The 14,697-nt window shown below is 31.4% G+C and overlaps 2 protein-coding genes across 2 annotated transcripts; one reads left to right on the top strand and one right to left on the bottom strand.

Moving 5' to 3' along the window:
• Positions 1 to 694: 694 nt before the first annotated feature.
• Positions 695 to 5,411, bottom strand: LOC134686536 (uncharacterized). Its single transcript, XM_063546203.1, has 5 exons — positions 5,351 to 5,411; positions 3,669 to 4,034; positions 3,340 to 3,424; positions 2,359 to 2,411; positions 695 to 1,909 (listed from the first exon to the last, which is right to left on the bottom strand). Exons 2-5 carry the CDS (start codon positions 3,924 to 3,926, stop codon positions 740 to 742), a joined length of 1,566 nt encoding a protein of 521 aa, XP_063402273.1. The 5' UTR covers positions 3,927 to 4,034; positions 5,351 to 5,411; the 3' UTR covers positions 695 to 739.
• Positions 5,412 to 6,550: 1,139 nt separating this feature from the next.
• LOC134686535 (uncharacterized) lies at positions 6,551 to 12,951 on the top strand. The gene is made up of 5 exons (XM_063546202.1): positions 6,551 to 6,632; positions 7,913 to 9,002; positions 9,507 to 9,611; positions 10,328 to 10,402; positions 11,631 to 12,951. Exons 1-5 carry the CDS (start codon positions 6,615 to 6,617, stop codon positions 11,636 to 11,638), a joined length of 1,296 nt encoding a protein of 431 aa, XP_063402272.1. The 5' UTR covers positions 6,551 to 6,614; the 3' UTR covers positions 11,639 to 12,951.
• Positions 12,952 to 14,697: the final 1,746 nt, after the last annotated feature.

The raw sequence follows: 14,697 nt of genomic DNA, 5'->3' as shown, positions 1-14,697 counted from the left end.
TTGTATGACAGTCGCATCAAATTTCATTACATTGTCAACGATGTATGAACAAAACAAACATACTCAAAGAGTAAAAATGTCAAAAATAGGGGTACAGCAGTCAATATTGTGTTATCATCTTAATCACTATAAAAACAACATATGAAACAAAGAATCACAAAAAGGCATACATCAAATTCAACATACTCATTTTTCTTATCTTATACGACTTTATTTATCTATGTAAAGTCTACCCGTAAAGGATGGAAGGTGTTCAGTACTGGTTAATGACAAGAGTTATCTGCAAAGAACAAGGTTATCAAATCTATATTAATGAGTCGACTGCATCATCAGAAATCAGGTGGTTTGATTTTTTCACTATCTTATCCATATATATATATATTTTTCCCACTGTATCGAGTTTCTTAAATATTAAGATATCAAAAGAGTCATCTTTCGTGTATTTTTTTCGATTGTCAAACATGTATTCACTTTTGAGGTAAGACATTTAACCACGAGGAAAATAAACAGAAATGTTTGTGTTTGGATGATTTCCCTCTTTTTTTTTTAAATATATCGTAAAATATGAAAGTAATATGTAAGCAATCGTGGAAAAAAGGGGGGATGTGAAGGGAAATCCGTAGCACAATCACATACAATTTGCAAAAACCGATTAAGATGTAAAGAAAACAAAACAAAATGGAACTAGCTATTTTATACAATAAGATAGAATAAAAGCCGTTTTTGTTTGAAATATCATTCAGTCACTGAAAGCTAATTCATTTGGAACAAATGTGTTGCCGCTTTGAGGGTTTGTTGTGATGTTTGTCATTAAAGGATTTGAATGAAAAACAAACGTAGCTTCTTTTGTTATGTAGTGTGGAGATACTGTATTGCCTTTTTCGACAGATTTAGATTGCAGAGCCACACGTGATATTCCTAAAAAGGCGCAATCATTCTGTGTTTGTCGGTGAATATTAATAGCATAATCGTCATCATCATCTAACCAATTGTCTGTTTTAGATTTGAAACGACAGGATTTACAAACAACTTCATCGTCGTTGCCTTCATAGCTAAAGCCTGCATTTACAAGAGGCTCGGGTCGAACTATGTTTTCATCAGGCCAATTTCGTTTTCGCTTATTTTTCTTTAACAAGAATGACTGAAGTCTTTCCATATATTCATTTTCATATGTCAGTTCTTCTATGAATCGAACTTTGAACGGAAGTAAGGGATGTCCCGATGGCCAATGCACATGTGGTCCGTTGGGATTTGTTGGAGTTAAAAGTCCGCTTAATTTTGCCTGTTCAAGAGCATTTTCTAAATATAGTTTTATGTCACTTGCACTACCAATTACTACACAATTTCTGTTTGGAACTCTATTTGTTCCTATTTTGTTATGTTGCCCATTATGTGAAGCAAAAACCCTGTCTTTACTCTTGTGAGAATTACTATTGCTTGAATCTTTTGGTATATCTTTATTCGATTTATATCCAATTCCTTGGAGATGATTTCCATTTGACTCTGGTGAAATGTAATTATCATTTCTATATTCATATTTCTTCACCGATTGATTACCATTGATATTGAAAGTATAAATCGGACGACATAGGGAAAGTGTACCCAATATAATACTCGATCGACTTGTTTCGATGAAAATTTCAAGAACATCTATTTCGAATAGCATGCTTGATGCTACACTTAAATATTGGCGCATTTGATCTTCATGTTGGCTCATTATCCAACACACGTTAATCTCTAGAACTAAAACAATATCATTTCCCGTTAAGAAATTCTCTAACCCTTCTGTATTCATAAAATAAGACCGTGTTGTGTGCCTTACTTGTATTTTTCCGTTTTTATACAAATTCGACAAAAAATCAGGGTCGTCTAAACATATTCTTATAATAATTATTGCGTCTCCAGGATCCTGCAAAAAAAAATGACAGAAATAAAAAAAGACTCATGATCATTTCAAACGGTCTTTGAAAATAAAGTCACTAATGCTGTCAGTATATTTGTGGATTTACTCTGTGACGTTTAAATCATTTCATTTAAGACCTACGCTTGCACTGTAATATGAAAAGAGCCTTTTTTTTAGTCAGGTTATGCTATGATGTCTCAGATGCTTAAGTTCAACTACCGTGAACAAAATGATTTTACTTTTGTTAGGTGATGTTGAACCTTTCAGACTTTTGTAATCTTTTTTAGTGTACAGTGAAACGTTAGGAGGACGTCATGTTAGAATATATGATCCAGCGCCCCGTAAGATTGATCCTAGGTATATATTCAGACATTATATATTGTCATCAAAGAAATATTTGTGTCGAAAGAGACATACATAAAACTTTCTAATTATAATATCCTAGATTAACTTACATTTTTTGAATACTCTGCAACATCATCTTGAACACATTCTATAACTTCTTTTCCTTTCAATAGAATACACAATTTCCAATCAGAATATTTAAGTTTGTTTTTCATATTTTATCAGATGAAACATATAGAACGATTATAACAAATGAATTGTTTTAGTAAGTGGATATGACATGAATATATGATAATTGAAATGAACGCTCTGAACAATTTGTTTGGTTTCATTTTTTCCCTCAATATTTGACCCAAATTAGCTTGAATTAATAAGTTACCAACCACGTTCTGAAATTTACCCCAAACACTAAAAATTCCCAACCTTTATTTGTATGAAAATCCACAGAGATCTATATATACTGATACTAATTTTGTTGTGCGTAAACAAGAAAAATGCATGTTTTCGACACCATTTTGGTCCCAAATTACCAAGTTTTTAATAATAAAAAAACCAATCTCAACCTTTTTCATGTAGTATAAAATCTTGTCGTTCAATTTTATAGATATTCATACACATACACTTATAGTTAATGTATTCTGATATTCTTGGAGGAGGACGACGACGTTGAGGACGACATCGCCATACCGCTCTATTGGCAATCTACCACATCTTCATATCAAAGCTGTCAACTAAAACAGACATGACTGTTACAGTTTTTAAAAAAATAACATTGATGATAGTCGGCTATAAACTTTGCTCGTTTTATGAAATGTCAAGTTTATTTATTAAGTTTGAATTCATTTTGCAATGGTGATGCCTCCATTTCTTATAAGAAATATGTATTTTCAAAGCTCCTTTTGATTTTTTTTTCTATTTAAGACAATACGGAGGAAGTGCCTGTCGTAATTGAAAGCAGTTTTATGTACCTGACCTCCGAATATATGGATTCATGCTGTTCTTTGTGTTTTTACTTTGTATTAAACTTACAGACGAATAGACGTCAGAGTATATTTTTACAACAAAAAAATAAAAAAATGCTTCAATGTTACCTTTTGCAAAGTTTTTGATATTGCCTGAATCCGGGTCACACTTTACTAATTCCTTCGAATATTTAGGAGTTATATCGTTTTTATTCTGAAAAAAAGATATAGACAATCAAAAAGATCTCTGTAAAACAGTTTCACAACATTTTTCGCAATAAGTATTGTTTCATCAGCTATAGATGTTTCACAGTGTATATATGGCATTCAGACATAACCACGTACTATTTGTATCATTATATTAAAATGTTTCAAAGTTGAGAAAAATATAATAATATAGAAAACGAATAAAAAGGTTTATGAAAAAAACCATCCAATCAAACACAACTCATACTTACATCTGTAATCATATATTCTCTATAAATTCCACCTAATTTTCCTGTCATAAACTGCAGATCCAGTATTGTGCCAACTATATCATTTAGCAATTTAAGTGCCGACGTCGTTTCTGTAGACACCAACTTTTTTATTATATACCAAGCCACAGACAAGCTATAGCGAACATAATTTAGGTACTGTATTTTGATTGTTGTATCTTTTATACAATCAAAGTTTTGAAATTTTTTGTTTCTGTTGTCAAGGTCACCTTTTGCCATTTCTGTGTGTTTCAGTAATTATGCGCATTTACAGGTTTCTTCAGATTCATCATCTCAACTTAATGTGTCATTTTTTTTCTTAAACAAAAATGAAATGAACCTCAGGTCCTGTAAGAAGAAAAAAACAAATAGGAATATGACGCAATTTTTCTTGGCATATGTCTGTTATAAATATAGTAGATTTGAAATGTTTGTTTTTTTATCATTTTTATTTTCATTAACAAAATAATAGTCTTAGTCCAAGTCTAGCAAAGCATTAAAATACCTGGGAAAATGGTGAAGCAGTACAACAAATTATATATCAAATTAGCTGAAAAAAGGTATTACTCAGTAGAACAAAAAACTATCAAAAAACGGAGTGGACGTAGACAGGTTCTTGTACATCCCAACAACACTAAAAACATTACAGATCTGAGAGTCCTTGTAGTTACTGACAGCTATTTTACAGTAAAAAAAACTAACAAAATATGCATCTAAGACTAAATAGTTAATAATTTAATGCATCATCAAAAATCTGAGAAAACATGACCTCATGCAATGCCAAGATACAGATGTCGACATAATGTAGAACCATGAATGTACATATATCTATATCAATGACATTTAATTTGCTTTTATTCTACTGATAACAGTCAATATTATTGCCAATAAAAATAATATTCAAAGATCTAACTACAAGGATTAATTTGTAACCTTTTTAGAATATCTTTCCCTGGATTATTTAAACAACATCTCTGTAGGAATGAGGATATACTATCCCGTTTGAAATAAATTTTCTACATGTACAATCAAACTCAAACACTATAAATATCTATATCAGGGGAGGAATTTAGTGAAGGTTTAAAGTAGTTTGTGGTAATGAAATAAATTAAACAGTATATACAACAATTAAATATTATATATAACTTTCAAACATTTTGAAATTGAAATTGGAAAGGTAAACAAAAAGCTATTTATAACATTAAGGAATTATGAAATGTATCAAACATTTGTCAAATACTTCCTGAAACTAACTGTAATAATAGAATTATTATGCGCACGCACACTAAATAACAGTTAATCAGCAATCAAGGTGCTTAGGATTTATACTTATAAATATCACTGTGAAAGCTGTTTTGAGGTAAACAAATATTATATGTAGAGTAGTTAGCATTTTGTTTTAGTGTTTTCAAACGTTTTGCAATAATAACATACAATAAATTTAGATTTTTTCCTTATAAGGCTATGTTGATTCAAACAGGATCTAAACGATATTTCATTTAAGTTATGACTAAGACGTGCGAGACAAACGTTTGTCATTTACATTATTTATATGAAGCGTTTCGTATCCACATGAAACTTATGTTCATCTGTTCATTTAATACGTTAAATTGAAAAAATAAATATTATTATGAGTATTGTATAGATGGTCGTTTAACATTTACCTCTTTTCTATGAAGCAAATTTCTATTTCCGTCAAATACATTCAACTATCATGAACACTATCAAACTGGGAAAACCAATGAAAAACAACCCGGAAAGTAATCAAGCTACTTTCAGTATCATAAATACAGTTTCATGTCAGTTGTTGTCAGTACGAAATATAGATAATAACAATGTATCATTTTATTGTTTATGCCAACATATAAGTATTCTTATACACACATGTATTAATAATTCTTCTTGTGTATCCAACGCATCAACCACTAGATACACACATATATTGATAATTCTTCTTGTGTATCCAACGCATTAACCACTAGATACACATGAGTGGTAATCAACGGAACTCTATTTTTACTTTGACCTCGTTTACTTAATGCTTTCTAGTGTTTATATATGATCTGCAAATGAATAGTTTTAATTTTCAGCTCATGTGATCTCAAAATGAGATATAAAAACAATAGAAAAAGCAACTACGATGATCTAACTTAAGACTTCCGGAAGGGTTGATTCTCCACCGTTGTATTGCTAAAACCTTAATCACATCAGGTAGGAGTCACAAACCGGATTGTGAATCCGACACATGAAACCAAACCATATATATATCATAGCCTTTATGATACAGATAAGAATCGCTGAATCATGTCACGGTTTTGTAAAATAAAAACACTCTCATTTAAGCAAAACTTCTCAGAAAAGACATTGTTCAGATAAGTGTTTATCAAGTGCCATGGGCGTTTATGTTTTAATTGAGTCATCATTTAACTGCAAACTGTTATAAAGTTGTTGTAAAGGACACGAATTTATAGATATTCAACAATCATAAAAATACAAAACAAGGTGTAAAAATTTAAGAACCGATCTAAAAGAACTTATGGTTTAAAGCCATTTCCCCCAAAAAAATAACAAATTAGTATACTATGTTTCCCATGATCACAATTTCAAACAGTATATATTATACACAACGGTTTGAGCGTAAAGACGTCATATCTTTGTCTGTTCATTGTTACTAACATCCAAATCATTTTATATATATTTGAAAAGTGTCCTATTAGCAATTATACCACCTAATTATATATATTATGTCTCTTTTGTACATGTTTCTTTTTGTAAATTGTACCCACATTTGCAGGGATCGGCTTTCGCCTGGACTTTTGTTAGAGGCTGTTAACAAAATTTCAACAATATTTAGTATTCTTATACTTGATTTCCATCTTTCATTAGCATTACACGTAATCCGGAAGAAATTTGAAGACGACAGACAGAATGAAAGAGACGTACAAGGTAAGATACACTCACAGGAATATCTTAGCTATGTCGCGTTTAAAAAAATATATGAACATAGAAAGTGGAAAGTGACACGAATTGACTTTTTATTATATCAAATTAAACTTATAACGAAATGTTGTCTTACTTGAGCAACACGACTGATGCCACACGAGAGGCAGGTACCTGAGTTCACAAAAGTTTTGGTGGAATTCGTGTAAACCAAATGACAATCTTTAGCTTTCAAAATATGAAATGAGTTTGAATATTCATGTGGTACCTTTCGCCATTTTCATATGTTAGATGATATTGAATCTCCATTTGACACAGCATGTTTAGACGAATAAATTATAGACCGTTTGAGCAGATATTATGTCGAATCAAAATTTGCTCTCATGTCAATTGTGTTTTAGTAAACTCAAAAATTGTTTTCAACACAGAACAATCAGGTTGTTCGGTATATAAATAAAGACGACATGACTTTAGTTTACTGGTTTCCAAGCAGGACATACTTGTAGTAATAGTTAAAGAAAGGTGTTGATTCCATCATGCGTATTTAACCCCGCAACATTCTGTATGTGACTGTACTAAGTCAGGAGTATGTAATTCAGTGGTAGTTGTTTGTTGCTGTAAATCATATTTCGTTCAATGTTTTGTACATTAATTAGGGCTTTCGTTTTCTCGTTTAAATTGTTTTACACTTGTCATTGTTTATACTTTCATAACTGACAATGCGGTAAGAATTGTGATCATTGTTGAAGGCCTAAAGTTAGCAGTTGTTGTTAAAGTCGATGTTATTTGGTCCCTGGTGGAGAGTTGTCTCATTTGGAATAAAACCACATATTGTATGGAAACTTTAGGTTCAATCCCTTCAGCATTTCCCAACCAAACCAACTATTCTCTTACGACAAAAATATTGATTTTCAAGCTTCTTTGTTTCAATATTTCGGCATTCTCTTTATAAATTTTTTAAGGAAACAAATTACATGCTCTGCTAACGCGGCAACTATAATGTTATGTATTATCGTGATTTACTGTTATTGTGTAGTTTTCATATATTACTATTACTATTAAATTTACAGTTGAAAAACACAATATTGATATTTGTAACCATAGATGTAATTAAAATTGAATAAAAAACCTTGGTTCAAATCAATATAATAAGTAGAACAGCATCTTCATGTTTCTGTAATCTACAATATCATATACAATGTGTCTCAATAACATTCACATATTCTACAACAATAAACCCTGCTCGTTTTGAGATTCACAAAATCACCAACTGTTTTTTCTTATAGATTGTAATTCACTTCAATTACCAAAAGGGATATTACGATTATGTGTTTTTTTCCATCCCAATACAAGAATTCAGTAGCCTACCAACAACTAATACTGCATTATTACAACGTGTATATACTGTTTGCGTCGTCCCTATATTCACATGGAACGACAACGCCGTAGAAACGAACGAACAAGATTCCGTTTATAATAACAACACTCAATTAGAATCACTACCAGATTTAGAAGAATCCGAACCATTAAATTATTTTTCAGTTCTGACGGATATAGCTGAGAGTGAAAACAGTTCCCTTTGTTTATATGAAGACCACACTAATGCTAACCAGTCTTTGAGTTCTGCATCTTTCGGTAATTTTGAAAGAAATCGACAACTTGCTCCGTTCTCCTTTACACATGATGAAGCAGATTATGTTGACTTGCGTTCTACCTCAAGAGAAAGATCTGGCAATAGTCAGATGTCTATGAGCTCTCACTCCGAACGACATTTGACAGCACCATCTTCAGTTACAGCTGTAAGCAACCCACTATCTTCAACTGCATCAGCCCCTATTATCATTTCCAGTGCTCATAGTTTCACCGATGTGTCAGAACAAGACTTTGTTCAACGTCGTTTGCCAGATGAACACCCTAGAATATCTTTGAGTCATGTTAGCAACATCTTCCCAGCTCAAAATGAACTGCTAAGAACATCCGATATTGTACATGTTGACCGAAGAACCTTCAATCCTACTAATACTGCAGGAGCTACAGTACAAATGGAATCAAACCATACAACCAGACTTGAAAGGAGAATTTTGGAAAATTGCATTGAGAATATTGATGATTGTACAACAACTGGAATTTCGAATGTTGGTGATAACGAATACGTCGAGGATGCTGATTTATTTCCAACTGCAGCACAAAGCAGTTGTGATGATGTAGACATTATAACTGTGGAGAACCAATTGAGAATACACAACTTACAACAACGTTATCATTCAAATACGCATTCCCCGGACATTAGAGACCATGCGTTTAGTCATCTCAATTGGCACAACACACGTCCACCTGAGGAAATTACAGAAAGTCAGATGCTTCTTCTTGAAAACGGTAAACACTACATCATTAGCAAGAACAAATATGTGTATGTTGAAGGCTGTATGTTTACATTGTACCTATAATTGTTATTTTTAGTGTCATTTTGGCTCTTGTGGAGAGTTGTCTCATTGGCAATCATACCACATCTTCTTTTTTATACATACAATTTAAAATTCAAATGGTTTTGATGCGTAGGTTTGTAACCAATAAACATTAATCTTAAGGTGCATCATGTCTTCGCACTTGAGAGCAAATAGCACTAAATATTACCAAGTGTGTTATTTAATTTTTTTTTAATTTTAGTCAGGAGGCCGATTTTTGAAACAAGTAGTTGGAGGAAAGATAAAAAAAAACAATATATGCAACGTTTATTTACTCCTTCAATTTTTAAGAATCGTTATTGTTATTTGAAGGTTCTCTTTGTTTCATAAGGAAGTGAATATTTCTTAAAATAAAGTGGCTTTAGTATAAAAAATAAAAATATAGTTACTTATTATGTATCATACAATTTTGCAGAACAAAATGTGAACACTGCCAGACATCGTATAATTTCAAGTCTGATTGAGAAAGGTTTTATACTAGAAAGAATCGAAAATGCAATTCAGCATTTACCCTCAACAAGTAAGTAATTTCAAAATGCAATGAATAGAACAGGGATATGTTTAAGGAAATTTATCAATGAATGAAATGACGCAAATATGTTATCAGTTGTATTATTATTAAACATAGGTGATTATAATTGTGTTATAACTTCTCAACAAAACCATTAGACATTAATCTTGCCTTGACCTAAATCGTGTATATTGCAATCCCTGTCAAACACACGAGCTTATGCATGTATATGCGACATATTCATTTGTTTTTGTGTTTTTCCTTGCCTGGATATCATAATGAATTTGAAGACATTACTGTCACTTGTTTTCGATCTTACCAAATAAAAAAGACAATATAGGTGCCACATGAAAAAAACCACAAACTTTATATAATCAATGGTTTCAAACAATTGATAGTTTTGGTTCATTAATACTAACTTGTGGTCGTATTTGTCAATACATTTGCCAAACAATGTGTCGTTGGTAGATAATTGAAAAAAGGTAAATAAAATGTCAAATGTAGAATGCACATTTTTGTCATTATACTTTGCTCTATTAACGGTTTTACTTAAAATGAATTCCTATTTAAAATGTGTTTATGTTATGTCGACAAAGGCCACTCTCTTCAACGTTCAGTTCCTTGGCTGCCAGTTGGTCGACTGAGAACTTTTTACAAATCGACATGTCTTAACGTGTGCAATTGCTGGAATTTTTCATGAAGTATAAATTTCTTTTTATGTATAGGACGACACAACTTTTCGATTGATGATTTGCATGAATTTCTGCGTAATGAGAATAGATACGAAGAAGAAGGCTATGGTAAGTTAACACTTGAAATAAGACAAAGATACACGTGTAACATTAGGCGACACACGTTTCCTAAGATATAACATATTTATTGAAATAAGACTTCCATTTTTTTATGACGCTGAAAAGTAATTGTTTTATCTTGACGCATATGCATATAAAGACGAAAAATTGTTTTCCTCGCGAAAAACGTAGCTTTGAGTGGATTAGATATGTTAATGAGTAAGATGTATATATTATTTTAAACATAAATGCGCGACGTCACACTGTCAAAGATTAAACTTGCCTGCACTTTTCGTAAATAAAAGATGTCAATCAAATAGTGGCGAGTGTTATAACAAAACTTATCTTGTTTTCAGAAACTTAAATCATGGATCAGAGTATTTAGTTTAGTTTTATTTAATGATAGATGTACATGTAAATAATAAACTCACCATAGATACCAGGATTAAAATTTTATATTTACGCCAGACGCGCGTTTCGTCTACAAAAGACTCATCGGTGACGCTCGAATCCAAAGATGTTTAAAAGGTCAAATAAAGTACGAATTTTAAAAGCATTGAGGACCAAAAACTCCTAAAAGTTTTGCGAAATACAGCTAAAATAATTTATTCCTGAGGTAGAAATGCCTTAGTTTTTTTCAAAAAATCAAAATATTCTCATCGTAATTACCAGGATTAAACTATGTTTTTACGCCATCACGCGTTTCGTCTTCAAAAGACTCGTCAGTGACGCTCGAATCCCAAACCAATTTAAAATGGCCAAATAAAGTACGAAGTTGAAGATTAATGATTTGTAACCGTGATCCTTCCATCAAGGTTAAAATACAAGACAGCAATGTATATGTTATTGAAGTCCCCCGGACAAAATTCATTGAAAGGATTAGTGCAAAATCTTGTCAGATTAATGCCGTGCTGCCTGCTTTCAAAATCAGGAGGCTAATTGTTTCACAAGAGGTAAAAGAAGGAAACATATTCCGCCTTTCTAAACATGTAAATGGTGGGTTATTTAATGTGCTGTTGATTGTGTTAGGTCTATAGATGTATATTTTTAGTATGCTGAATTCTCGGATATATACAATAAAAAGTTGAGCAAACAAAACGACTATAAATCCAGTGACATTTGTTTTGTAATTTTTATTTTGTTTTATTATTGTCACTACAATATTAAATCAATATCAGAAAGGTTTTGGTAAAAACAATTGTAATTTATCAAATCGTTATTTATACATATATTTTAGATTTGTGATCACTGTTATTGGGATATCAAAGTAAAGAACAGCCTACAGCCTTCTTGTTATTGTCCATTTCGTATTTAAAGATGACGATCGTTTTGAAACAATACTATTGTTATATTGTCTTTACTTCTTGTTATATGTGATTTGATATGAATTTAGTTCTTTAAAATACGTTTTTTATTGTGCGTATATTTAACTTAAATATGTTTACTTAAGGTGGTACCTAACACTTAAACTAAAATTAATTTGGTTCGTTTAATATTCCTAACATTTTAACACAGTATTTACTTCGGCCCTTTGACAAAAATATAAACATTTCAAAATTTTTGAACCAACCGTTTAATCAGAAAAATTATACTGGTTATATAACAGTTTGACAAACACTTATTTTAATTTGATCATTGAGAAGCTTAATTTACCGGATTTGTAATCACATAAGCAACACGACGGGTGCCGCATGTGGAGCAGGATCTGCTTACCCTTCCGGAGCACCTGAGATCACCCCTAGTTTTTGGTGGGGTTCGTGTTGTTTATTCTCTAGTTTTCTATGTTGTGTCATGTGTACTATTGTTTTTCTGTTCGTCTTTTTCATGTTTAGCCATGGCGTTGTCAGTTTGTTTTAGATTTATGAGTTTGACTGTCCCTTTGGTATCTTTCGTCCCTCTTTTAATATTCCCTTATGACCACAACGTCATTAAAACGTTCTGCTGATTTTACAGAGTTATCTCCCTGTAGTGCTAGGTACCACCTTAATCAATTTCAGCTGTCAATTTCGTCATGCAGGTATTATTCCGGACCATAACAAAAGAAGCATTGTTCAATCTGTTTGTACATGCATATGTTCTTTACCCTATATTTCACATACACATTAATACTATCGCGTAGATGTCGCTTATGTTAGATATGCAGCAGCATAATTTGATAAGACGCCTTGATTTAAGTCCAATAAGATCATAGTTATATTATGTAATTAAATACGAATTGACCATGCGTCCGATGCGCTTTTTCTGAATTTAAATCGTGTGCAACATAACTTAGTTATACTTTAATAAGAGTTGCATATTTCTAAATCACTATTGCAAAAGTAACAGAAAATCATTTAATCCACCGTTGTCTACATCACAAAATACCTGTACCAATATGACAGTTGTTATCTATTTATTTAATGTGTTTGAAATTTGAATTTGTTTCATATGATTATGAACTTTCTGTTTCGAATTGTCTACGGAGTTTGATATTTTTGTTGTTTTACATTAAAATTATTCAATAAGACTTTTTATAATTTTATAATAATTTATCTGTATGTATTGATCTCTCAACATGCTCAAGGATAAGACACGTGCGTATACATTTTATGCTAAGAATGTGGTGAATTTTCACAGTAAATTATTTGTAAGTTGCATTAATCACTGAACACGTTATCCACGTTTTGAATTAAAGGAGTTAACATTGAGTGTATGTTAATTAAATCAAACAAGAATCTAGAAAGTAATTCAATCAGTACTTCTTATTTAAACATTCTTACTAAAAGTGATGCTACCAGAAATGATATTGCAAATATGTTTGCAATTGTATTAGTGCGTTGTTGGCAAAAATTCAGTCATAGTTTTGAATAAGTATTTTTCTGCAGGCGTGTCAATATGTTTAAAAGAAAGAGAGATAACAATGAAATGAGTAGAACTTTCAAATAAAACAATTAAACCAAAGAGAGTATCACTATTTCAAAGACAATGACTTAATGGAAAACTTCATTGTTTACCACTTTTTGTATGAATCAATATCCGAAAAGTGACTTTTGATGTACAGAAATAGACAGATCGGACATATTTTGACTTTATTTACTTACTTCTTAAGTTTGGGATTTATTGTAATTAACATATTCTAATGAGACTGAAAAATTGCTATTGTTATGATAAATAATAATTTACCTGCCGTAGTCGTGCGTAAAATCTATTCGGCATTTCTCTTTAAAAAAATGACTTGTTTAATGGAACAAAACGTCTTATTTGTAAACTTTCTCTTTTATCTCCACAATAGGCTTTTAAAAAATGATCTGTCAACTGTGTATTCGGAAAATTTTGTGAAAATAGAAGAAGTGGCAATTCTTACCTTTCATACCTTAACTTTCATTGATAAAACATAACATTGACTCGTCCAGTGTCCAGTTTAAAGGTAATTTTAGTTACTCCAATCAAATTGCCTACGATTCAATAATAATGACCAGTCCACATCATAAAAATGTATAGGGGTAAACTGGGTAGGGAGAAAATGTCAGATATTTAAGTTCATTATTTTGCAAAAAAGAATAAAAATTTGTTAACCAATAGATTTGCTATAATTTCATAAACATTTCGTTCTGTATTGGTAAAGTTTTGGGGTCTTTCATTTGCGTATTTAAGGCTGTAGAAAGTTTGGCATTCGAAAGTCAACATAATCATTGACTTTATACAGAAAATTCGCTTTTTAAAACATTGAATGTTTCATAAATTATAAGCGACAAACAAAGTAAAATCATTTCTTGAAACACTGCAAAAAATCATTCTGATTGATGCAGGGGTATTGTCATATATGCTCTGGAGTGAACAGTGGTACAGCAAACGTCGAGTTCCCTCACACAATGTTATCACACACTATAACTGATAATACTATTGAAGTGTTTTATAATGTAATCATTATACGTTTTTGTAATATCATGCTGACGTCTAACAAATAATTCGCTTATAATAAAATTGAGTAAAACAAAATGCGTAAAGTACAAAAGTCGGATAATTGTTTGGAAAGAAGTTCAATTAAAACACTTCAGACGAAATCAATATAGGACATATACTACCACCTCCACTCTTTAAAAAGTTATCAAAGTTACCAAGATTTATATGTCCTGCAACACATAAATTATAACATAGTGTCTATAATTGGTTATTCTAAAGTATGACTGGAAACATTTGGTTCCGATATATTTTTTTGATTATTGAATAGACCGTGTTCAATACTTTCGTCATAAATGTATCAATTGCCCGCTATATTTGTTGACGAAACACACCAATGCACTGTACTATTTTCGGTGAACGTA

The sequence above is a fragment of the Mytilus trossulus genome, chromosome 10, assembly GCF_036588685.1.
Source record: "Mytilus trossulus isolate FHL-02 chromosome 10, PNRI_Mtr1.1.1.hap1, whole genome shotgun sequence".
In the NCBI taxonomy this organism is placed as follows: Eukaryota; Metazoa; Mollusca; class Bivalvia; order Mytilida; family Mytilidae; genus Mytilus; species Mytilus trossulus.
The sequence above is the reverse complement of the archived record's forward strand: the minus strand, read 5'-3'. Positions and strand labels throughout refer to the sequence as shown.